We start from the raw sequence: 11,613 nt of genomic DNA on the forward strand, positions 1-11,613 counted from the left end.
CAGTTCCTGGCTTTTGTCAAGTTCTTGTTTGTCTGTTCTCCTGCGTAGAAATTAGACATCTGGGATTTTATACATAGTTCCTAAGGTTGCCAAGCAAAAAAGGCAAGTGCAGTTAGGAATAGGATGCTGGCTTTTCTCACCTAGTTTTCACCTACTAGGATCTGGACTGAAACTTCCAAATTCACTTTCCAGCCACCACAAAGTTATAATTTTGTGTCTAATGGGTGTTATGGGTCAGTGTTATGCCCACAGTAGGTTTACTGTTGAATCCAATGTATGTTTACTCCTATGCAGAAGTAAGTCCCACTGCAATCATGTACATATTTACCTGGGATTAAATCTCATTGAACTCAGCATAACTTACCTCTGGATAAACATGCATGAGATTCAGCAGTATTTTTCCTTTGGGCAGTACAATGAAGAAAAGCCTACATTCCATTCAGAATAATAGACTGGCTTATATTACTGCAGAAACCTCTACCCTTTTTCAGGTTGAGGGGTGCACAGACTCATGGTCAATCTTCTGGGTGCCACATATCAAAGTGGGCATGGTTTGTTTGTTTTTTAAAAAAACTTTTGGCATCACAATGTCAGGGTACCTATGGAGGAGTTAGTAAATAGTTTTTTAAGATTATTTCTTTTCAACTGTTTAAAAAAAGGTTTGAAATTTTAAAAACATTTTTAAAATGTTGAGGGACAACATATTTTGGTATTGTGGCATTGCAGTGGGAAACACACACACACACACACACACACATATGACAAATTTTGAGGGTTCTTGGGAGGGCACAAAAAACTTATTGTGGTACCATATGCGGTTTGCAGCCCCCCATAAGTTAGACATCACTGCTCATATGTAACATTTCTAATTCTGTGAACTGAAAATCAAAATAAATGCTAATTTTTAAAATGCAGTAGCTTAAATAATTCAAATCTGGAACAGTAGCATCAATTACTTAAATACAGAATGTTATGTTGGTATTAATATACTTATATAATAAATATACTAGCATAGTATGAATGGAAGTGAAAATTAGACTCATGGGGTATTGCAGGGGTCAGAGTCTACAGTTGTCATACAGAGTGTAGGAGTTGCTGTCCATGAATTTAGGTCCCAAATTGAGTCCAGCAGTTCATGATAGATAGATTAGATAGATAGATAGATGATAAATAGATAGATTAGATAGATAGATAGATAGATAGATAGATAGATAGATAGATAGATAGATAGACAGACAGACACACTTAAGTTTTATATGCTAATGTGGCCTGTGATGTAAATCCATATGATGGCGAATAAAATGAAACAATATTTATCTATTTGCAGGAATAATGTTGGGGAGGATGGGCAACAGTGGCGTTCCCTTGGTTAGCTTTTGCCAGTGCTTAAATGAATCTGTCATGAAGATAGTGGCTGTTTCCGTATGGTAAGTAAATGCAGTGTTAGGAAAAAATAAAACTTGCAAGTGAAAGTTTGGCCTCCATTTGCAATATATAACTTTCAGTGGTTGGAGTCAGGCACAGGTCAGCAATGAAACACCTGGTGTCAGTGAAGCTAACTCTTTATTCAAAGAAACAAAAACAGCTCAGGCCTAGTGATCACAGCAACTCTTCTCAGTAGGTTTTGCCCCAATGAGGCAGTTTTAAGGACTGACGGCCCTCGGCTTCCTGCTGCTCTCTAAGGCTCCTCCCGGGCCCTTCCCCAGCAACCTAAGGCTCCTTTGTCTTGTGTCTCTTTCCTCCACCCTCTTCATTGCTCTGCTGGTTCTGGGAGACCAGGAGGAGGGGAGCTGGTCACAACAGGATGGGGGAAACCCCTGGCTTCTTCAGCAGCCTGTCTTCACTCTGGACTGCTGTCTGCCACAGCCTCTTCCTGTGCACTAAACCCTGTTGCCTCTTCACCTTCCAACACCTCCTCCTCCCTCTTCTCCCTCTGACTACTTATTGCCGTCCCACCACCAATCCCTTGGCTCTGAGCCTTCTTCTGTTGGAGTTCCCTTGGGGTTCCCCACCTGATTCCTCCCACCATTCCTCTGCATCCAGCCAGTCCATGACAGTAGCTAAAGCAGTATCAGACCACTTTAAACAGCCATGACTTCCCTCAAAGAATCTTGGGAACTGTGGTTTGTTAATGGTACTGAGAATTGTTAAGAGAGCACCTATTAACAGGAACTTGAGCACTATGTTCGTATCGTGTGCCATATTTCACAACCACTGTTCTATGGGCCAAACGGCATGTGATATGGGAGACTCATGATTACAATTCTGATTTTATTTTTTTTACCACAGTGTGTTATTTGGGAACCACAAATCTAATTCTAGCAGCAGCTGTTGGGCCTGCATCAATGGTGCTGTTAATTAGGTAATTTTAGACTTTGGGCGTAACGATCTACTGCAGTGGGTGGGGCAAGTGGCTTTTTAGATGGTACTGTGTCTTACTTCATTTACCTCAAAATGTGGTAAGCCAGTTCTGCTGCATGCTTAACCTTTTAACTGGGGGCAGTTTTTGTAGCAAAGTTCACCATTACAGTTGCTTTCTCACCCACAGAGACTATTAACACACACACACACCAGCATCACCGGAGGAAAATTAGTGGCTTAGGGACTCAACTTTGACTGCAAAAATGGCTTGTAGTGGAAGAAGGGTTCAGCATATACACCACATGATGATGCAAAATAAAATTTTCAATGCTCCAAGGGTGCATTTTGGATTTAAAAAACTAATCAGGAGACTAACTAATCACAACTCTCCTGTTTTGCATGCAGTTTGGCTCTAAAAACTTCTGGAACTGGCCAGAGGGGATATAGTAATAGATGGTCTGTTTCACAGAACTAGTTCTGTATACATACAGTACACATAAATTAAGTTCCTTCAGTTTTTGGGTGGAAGTGTTATTTAACATTGACTATCACTGTCTCCTTCCCCAGGTATTTTCCATTTGGAATAGTGTTCCTTATTGCTGGTAAGATCTTGGAAATGGATGATCCATCAGCCATCGGGAAGAAGCTAGGCTTTTATGCTATTACTGTGGTTTGTGGCCTGGTGGTACATGGACTTTTTATTCTGCCAATGACATACTTCTTCATCACCAAGAAGAACCCCATTGTTTTCATCAGAGGGATTCTTCAAGCCTTGCTTATTGCTCTGGCCACATCATCCAGGTACCATATAATGAATGAAACACTGGCGCAATTTTACCTTGCACTCCTTATTTTTGCCTAGCTCCCTTACTCCCAGTTCGCTAAGGCACTCATGCTGCAGGGTCCCCAGATCCAAGTCTCCCAATCCCTGGATTCTAAACTGTGAGACAGTGACTTGTACAATCCATTTGACTTACAGCACTGGCATTTTCTCCACCAGCCCCACCATCTCCTCCCTGCCTTGCTCAGAGAATTTTCCTGGATCGGTCAGCGGCTTCAATACCCATAGCAATCCTTCTGGATTACTTGGATAGGGGACACTAATCTGCAGTGGGCTTCCTCTTGCCACTTTGGTATGTAGCCAGGTTTGATCTAGAAATCTTCTGCCCATCCCATAGAAATTATCCTTTGTGGTGTCACTAGACAAACAGAAGCTCAAGAAGAGTCCTGGCAAGAAGCCCAATGTTGTACTTTGTGGCCAGTCCCTGCAATACTTCCCTACATTCCCATAACACAAGAGCTGCTCTGCAGATTAACTTCATAATCCAAACTATAAATAGAGAGATCAGGGTCAAACCAGGTGTCTCATACCAGCAGTCTTCTGCAGTTTGAGAAATAGTGCAGCAATGCAAATGGCCAGCATATGTAGTCTTCTTATAAGAACATCCCAATACCCAGTTGGAGATAAAAGTGCTTTTTGCAGGGGGCTGGGGGTGTTATATGGTGTGATGATGCCCTGGTAGAGTTCCAAAGACAGCCATGTGAAGGACAGAGGTAGTTGTGATAATGGAAGTATTTGCTTTGATTATATTGAGATGGGTGACTGCTGGACCTGAGTACAATGTGGGCAAAATAATATGTACTCATTCGTCTTATTTTTTAAAATGAGAGCTATGTTTTTTGTTTATTAGGGTGATATCTTTATTAGGGCAACCAAAACATCAAAAAATGGTGCTCAAGATTTTGAGTTCCTTAGAATTCTTTGTCAGCTTGATGATAAAACGACTACAAAAGGGGTACGGAAGGACCAGTAATGGCTGATCAAGCCATCTGTGCCTGCAGCTGCTAAGTCTTAAGGCAGAGTGTGGGAGACGTTCGAGTTAGGTCATATCAGGCGCTTTGCAGGTTTGGGGTTGCACCCAGGCCTCCTGGAAAGGAGAAAACCCATAATGGCTGATTCCCTATTTCTGCAAGTACGACAACAAGCTGCTATGCAATTCTGTCTCTATGTTTTTAGCTAACATTAGAGAAGAACGAAGGCTCAGGTTTAAGCACCTCACAGAAGCTGATTATCTATATCCATTTCAGTCTGGCTTTTCATTTGGCACTAGGTCATCACAGCCCATTTGATGGCAAAAGAAATCCTGAAAGACTTGTTCTCCCAGGTGCATTCCAGAGAGCGACTACCTGCAGCAAGGCTTCTTCAGCTAGTTATTTGAACTGCACAAAAAATGCCAAATGAATGGAATGAAAGGCAATGACAGTAAATAGGAAGCACAGTTGAATTTTGGGAATGGGGGAGAGAACACCAACTTTTATTGCCATCTGCTGTTAGCCAGCTCATCCCTCCTGGGTATGCCTACTGACCCTGCCAGTAGGACTATACAGTGGTACCTCTACTTATGAATAACTCTACTTACGAATGTTTCTACTTATGAATGGAGCTCCATCCGCCATCTTGGATGTGTTTTAGATAGGATTTTTTCTACTTACGAATTTTTAGATAGGGTTGCTTCTACTTACGAATTTTTTCTCCCAATGCATTCCTATGGGATTCAACTTACATATTTTTTCAACTTACAAATGTGCATTCGGAACGCATTAAATTCATAAGTAGAGGTACCACTGTAGTTTTTTACGGATGCATCTTTGCAGTGCCACCTGCAGGTTTGAGATAGCCCCCTTCTTCAGACCTAATAGTTTTGCTGACTTCACTCTCTTTGTCTCCACATTGTCCTTACAGCTCAGCCACTCTGCCTATAACCTTCAAGTGCTTGTTAGAGAATAACCATGTAGACAGGAGGATTGCCCGATTTGTACTCCCAGTGGGGGCGACAATCAATATGGATGGGACCGCCCTTTATGAAGCAGTAGCAGCTATTTTTATCGCTCAAGTAAACAATTATGAGCTGGACTTTGGACAGATCATCACCATAAGGTAAAAAACCAATTTACAAAGGGGGTCCCATATTTAGCAAGCTTGACTTGCAGATATTTCCTGCAAATCTGCATACTGTGCACATTGCTGATACATGATACATAATTACATATGGGAAAATGTAGAGTATATTTCTGTGAATTGGTTAGGAGCAAGGCGAATTGGTTAGGAAGGCGAAGGTGAATTGAAAGTTTGGATTGGATGCCCCATGGTAAGCCTATCTGTTAGCAATGTGGTGCTTTTATGGGGTCAAATTCTAGAGCTGCACATTTACCTGGGAGTAATCCTCACTGAACACAATGAGACTTGCTTCTGGGTTAACATGCAAAGGATAGTACTTCAGACTTCAGAAAGAAATGCAGTAGGAAAATATACAACCTTTGATTGCCACCATAGGTATCTTCTGAAAATGCATGTAACTTCAGAGACTTGGAGATAGCTTCATTCATTTGCCCCATTCTGTTACCCTGCCTGCCAGAAGACTCCATGTGCTTTGAGTTCTGATCCTTGTAAACTAGGCCCAGCTTACATTTGTCTTCTAAGCAGATTCCCAGTTGTGAATTTCTAAAATGAAAAAAGCTCAAGGATCAAATGAGCCTGTGAACTAAAACATCTGATCTGGAAGCTCTTTCTCATAATTCCAGATGTGTGTGGCTGCTTGTGGTCACACAGTGGTTAGAGAAAGACACTCTTCATGCTCCGAGACATACTATGATTTTCTTATTACTGTACTTTGCATGTGCCTGGGCTGAATCCTGGGATGCTAAAGGGCAGACCTGGTGAAGCCTAGCTTCATAGTTAAGCGCTGTAAATTTCACAAGCTCTTAATGGCTAAGAGTCCAAACTGTGGAGTGTGTAATTTAAACACAGGATGTCTGGTGTTTCCAGTAAAGTAGTGGTAAATGAATTATCAGACCAAAAACAAAACAACTCACTACTGAATATTTAAATCCATGACTGTGTCATTTCCAGATCCTTCATAATTTTGTTCAGGCTGAACCAAAGTAATCAGCTTTTTGTTAGACTATGTTTTTATGTAGCTGTGATTTGCCATTTTGGTTTTTGTGCTCACTGGGATTTATTGTTAGGAGCAGGGGGATTCCTGCCATTAATTTTATTGCAATTAATTGCTTTGTTCTATGTTAAATGTCATACTGCCCAGTGTGCAACCCAGCCAGACAAATGTGGGTCATGTCTGGCAGCAGCCAAGTATTAGTATGGTACAATACATGGTTGGTTGGTTGGTTGGTTGGTTGGTTGCTTGCTTGCTTGCTTGCATTCGAGCTTGATGGGTCACAAGTTGCACTAAGGTGTAATAAGGTGTGTAAGGTGTATTGAAAACAAGGAACTGGATTCCAACTCTGCAGAAACCTTCTGCTGATGTTATCCCACTGACTTTAACAGTGTCGCTTGAGAGAATTATTGGGGGCTGTACAGAAGGAGGCAGTCTTTCAAATATTTAGGGCCTAAGTAATTTAGAGCTTTAAACACTAACGTGAGCACCTTGAATTAGGCCTGGAAATGAACTGGCAGCGACATGGCTGGCATGTTAATTGTATTCACACAATATCAAGTCCAGTTTGGCAGCTTCGTGTGGCGGGACAGCAGCAGAAAATTTCCCCATCAACTATTTATTGTGAAGGAGGGCCCCAATCCAGCTCTAATACTGTGAAGCCTGTTGCATGAAATAGCTCTGGTGGGCCCAAAATAGGGATGTGTGTCACCATTCACATCAAAAATCCCCATCCAGCCTATTCAATGGACTTCTGCTCCAGCTCAGTTCAGATTGGAGCATACTGTATGAGAGACACTTATACCGGTAGGTGTGGATCAAATATAAGCATGGAGGAAAACTCTCTGTAGGTTCCAAATATGTGTTCTTCCATGTTAGATCATTAATACCCTTTCTCTCTCTCTCTCTCTCTCTCTCTGGTAAAAGTATCACAGCAACTGCTGCAAGCATTGGTGCAGCTGGAATCCCGCAAGCTGGCCTTGTGACTATGGTTATCGTTCTTACATCAGTGGGGCTTCCTACAGATGATATCACTCTAATCATTGCAGTCGACTGGGCCTTGTAAGTAACTGGATGGTGGGTTTTTTTAGACTTTTCTCTCATCTTCAAACCAAACTGAATGTGTGACTATTGAACAGCTCCTATTGAATAGCAACCTACAGCACACTGTGAGCTGAAAGGTGGCAATAGAGGGAGGCCATTTAATAAAAGTCACAGAATTGCTTGACTGAACCAAACCAAAGATCTGTCTAGTACAGGACACTATTGCCAACAGTGGCCAACTAGATGCCCATAGGATGCCCATAAGCAAGACATGGCAATCATCCTTTGACGAGACATACTGATTGTGGATTTGAAAATTAGGTGTAATAGAACATAGTCTTTATGATGGGGGGAGGGAAGGAGTTGGATCTGGATGGTGGGCTGATCCAAAACTCTGCAACCTTCTGTAGGTCACTTTGACGGGTGGGTGGGGCTGCTTACCTGTCAATCACATGACACCAGGTGATTAGACTCTGAACCTGTGGCCTGGAAAGGAAGAATAGTACACTCTTGATTCTTCATTTCTTTGTTTGTGACCCTGGCTTGAATTAAAAGAAGAATTCATGTTGCGGCTGCAAATATTCTTTCTTACAGCCTCGGCTTGAATTCAAGCTACAGCTGCAAAGGGAGACATGGGAGCACACTCTGAGTATGCCCCCTGTTGTTGTTGTTGTTGTTGATAATAATAATAATAATAATAATAATAATAATAATAATAATAATAATATTCTATAACACCCTTCGTCCAAAAATCGCAGGGCAGTTTACAACATAAAGCCGTTCTTCATTTTCAGCTGTAATTATGCAATTGTTGAATTTGCTGTCTTTTTCTGTTGCCTCACGGTGACAGGAAAAGGAGCCAAATTCAAAAAGTGAAATGCCTCTGGCATAGAACTGTGGTGTCACAGTGGCGGTGGTGGCTACTCTAGAGTAACGACTCCTCACAGCTCTGCATTTTATCCTTTTATTGGTGCAGTCTATTTACAGTGCTAAACAGTGCTATATACAGGATGTCAGTACATGTTGTCAGTCTGGCGCAGAACCTCCGAATGGAGATTCCCGCGTCTTTCTCCAGCAAAGTAGCCTAGGAATACTAAATCTCCGCCCTCGGCGCTTCTTACGCAATTCCGGGGTCGCCGGGATCAGTCTTCTTCCCGCGGTTTCCCTGCTTCCCCCTTCCGCTCCCAAGCGGCACCGTGGCTCAGCTATCCTGCCTGAGCCAGGGCTCCTACTTCCTGATTCCCCGCTCGAAACATCCCCCTCCCCACTCCCACTTCCGCTGGGCGAGGAGCTCGTGTTCAAGATGGGAGGGGGCTGTCTATAGCTCCTGTCCCTCACACGTGGCATTGTGGGAAACTAAAATGGCAGCTAGCAATGCTGCTGTTTACTGCCTCTAGGGCTCATGGGTGTGGGAGGGGATTCCCTGGGAGCACTTTGCTGAGGGCTGCCTTTACATCTTTTTTGGCTTACAGCTTTGACAGTGGGACAGGCTGTGACTGTGGGCAAATCTAAACATTGCAGTGGCAGATCCATGTTTTCACCCACATACACACATCTACTTAACAACATATGAAAACCTTTCTGGTTCAACCTAACCTCTATTAAGATGAAAGAAAGAAAGAAAGAAAGATAGAAAGAAAGAAAGAAAGAAAGAGAAAACAAAACCTGGACAATGCTGATCTTGGACCACCCTTTGCTTTTTTAAGCCAAACATCTGGATGTTCCTGGATTTCAGCTTTATGACCCACATCAATATATTAACCAATGTGATTGAGTTTTCAGCTGTGCTTGTTTGCATTGGAAAAATAAGGAAATCACATGATGTGTTTCAGATTGAATGCAGCCCTGCCAAGATGAATTTGACTCGGCTTCAAATAATGTACTAAGAGTAGTTTCCAGCTAATACACCTGCCCTTTCACCTCAATTTTGTATGTTCAAAGCAGCTTAAAAGCTGCATTTTACAAATGTGTCCCTTTCAGTTTTTGCTCTGTGAAAATGAAATGGGTTTTACCTTATGACTACAAAACAACCTACGTGCAAAGAAAATAAAGTGGAAAACACATCATTTCAAAACAAAAACATTACCAAGGGCTAATACACAAATGCTAGTAATGGAGAGTCATGTAAACTGCAGTGCCAAACATACTATATCTTCTCCCACTTGAGGAACTGAACTGATCACTTACAAAGAGCTTTCTTCCATTGCTCAATCTACATCAGATGCCCTTCTATTTTTCCCTTCTCACCAGTGGAAGCAAATTTAGGGCAAATTTAGGGCAAATGGAGCACTGCTCTGGCAGCCTCAGTTTGTCATCAGCCAGCTCCCCAACCACTGGCCTTCCTTCTTACAAACAATCCAACAGGTGGCTATGGCTGTCAGCTTCCTCCTCCTTAGTCTCAGCTTTGCTTGTGTAGGACTCAGCAAGGAGACAAACCGAGAACCAGTAGTCTCTTTCCCTGTCATTGGTTATGATTGATACAGTTGGCGCCCCTGCTTTTTGCTCCACAAGTCCCAAAGGCCACCAGCCATCAATTCCTCCCACCTTCTTTCTCTTCTCTGAGCTCTCCCCACCACCACGGACATTAAATTAGGGGACACAGTTCCCCGTTTCTGTTTTAGCTCAACCAACACACTCCTGGCCCGTGAAAATGTCCAAGTGCCTTTTCTTTTCCAAGTGGAATCAGAATGTGTTCTTCTCTTCATCTAGACATGCTTAATGGCTCCTCCTGCTTATGTCTTCTAAACACACACACACACACACACACACACAAACACACCATACAAAGTACACTTTCCTCCCTTGTTCTCCTGTTTTTGTCTTTAAAACACATTCCAGTTTTCTTTTTATATCTTTGGCTCAAGATTGCTTCCTTTATTATTCACAAAAGGTCCTTAATATTTCTGGACTGATAGAAGTTTCTTCACAAACTCTTTAAAGCTGCTGCACGGGATTCCACACTTTACAGAATTAATTCCAGATCAACCCACTCAGGGATTTCTGGTGCCATTTAAATAGAATCCAGAGACCAGAAGTGCAATGTCAGTTGGGGGGAAGGAGGTTGATTTAGGGAAATCCGGAGTGAATTTAGCCACTCATCTACCACCCAAATGCTATTTTGCCCCATGTTTCTTGCTTTTGCATTCCACCATGCATGCCAATATTTAGGATGACAAAGGGGAGAGCAAACAAAATGCATAAGACTTTCCGCCCCATTGAATTGACTTTTTTGATCCTTGAAAAAAAAATACATGGGGGGTTTAAATACAAAATGCAGGTGCAAAGGAACAGACAATCATGGCATAGAATCACAGGTTTGGGAAGCACAAAAATGTATTGGGGGGGTGATATCCTTTTGCTTTTTTCGGCATTCATGGGATGCTTCCAGACTGCCCCTATTTTTGAATGGTTTTAACACACATACCAGAAAAAATTGGTTGATTGGAAGGTCTTGTGCAAGAAACCCACATCCCCCCAAAGATTAGGCTTTTTGCAATAAGGAAAGTGATGAGGATATGCACTGGAATGTGTAGGATAAAACTTGCTTTGAGCCACTGTTGTCTAACCTCCTTGCAAGCAAATTGGGGTGAATCTATCATAAGATCAGTTCAAGGTGCTTCCGTATTTGGCCCATTTGGTCTAATATGGTGATATATGAATTTACACTCAGTGGGTGACTTTATTTCCTATTCTCCATAACTGGTTGTTTTAGCATGATATCAGATTATATTCATGGACTTTTATTTTGCATGGGAGTATAACAGAGAGAAGTCTAAATCTGTGAGCATTTGCATAGCAAAAGGAAATGGTGTCCTTAATGCCCCCTTAATGTGTTTTGACAGAGACAGATTCCGAACAATGATCAATGTGCTGGGGGATGCTCTGGCTGCTGGAATCATGGCTCACATCTGCAGAAAAGAATTCACCAAGGATGGGTCTGAGGTGGGAGAAAATTTAACAATGGAGTTATGGTGTTGCACTTTCAACCAAAACAACAATAAAAATGGAATGTAGTGGTAGGCACATTGTGGGTGGATTATCAATGTTTGAGGGCTAAACTGTGTGTTTTTAATTATATTCATCCCGTGTTAAAAGCCTTTATTGCACTATAACACTTCAGACTGCAGATGAGGATGGTGCAAACACAGGAAGCTGTGTTACACAGGAAGCTTGCAACTTACGTGCATTTAACTTGTGTGCCTTCAGCTTCATGCACATGGCAAAACATAAATAAAAGGGGCCAAAAAGGGGGCAGGGT

The 11,613-nt window shown here is 42.1% G+C and overlaps 1 protein-coding gene across 1 annotated transcript in view; it reads left to right on the forward strand.

The window, feature by feature from the left end:
- Positions 1 to 11,613, forward strand: part of SLC1A7 (solute carrier family 1 member 7) — a 39,569-nt gene that overhangs the window by 25,611 nt on the left and 2,345 nt on the right. Inside the window, exons 6-10 of the mRNA XM_035122087.2 lie at positions 1,328 to 1,427; positions 2,929 to 3,162; positions 5,105 to 5,299; positions 7,239 to 7,373; positions 11,198 to 11,297. Coding sequence (XP_034977978.1) covers positions 1,328 to 1,427; positions 2,929 to 3,162; positions 5,105 to 5,299; positions 7,239 to 7,373; positions 11,198 to 11,297 — 764 coding nt within the window. The remainder of the gene's footprint in view (positions 1 to 1,327; positions 1,428 to 2,928; positions 3,163 to 5,104; positions 5,300 to 7,238; positions 7,374 to 11,197; positions 11,298 to 11,613) is intronic.

The sequence above is a fragment of the Zootoca vivipara genome, chromosome 7 (genome assembly GCF_963506605.1).
Source record: "Zootoca vivipara chromosome 7, rZooViv1.1, whole genome shotgun sequence".
Taxonomy (NCBI): domain Eukaryota; kingdom Metazoa; phylum Chordata; class Lepidosauria; order Squamata; family Lacertidae; genus Zootoca; species Zootoca vivipara.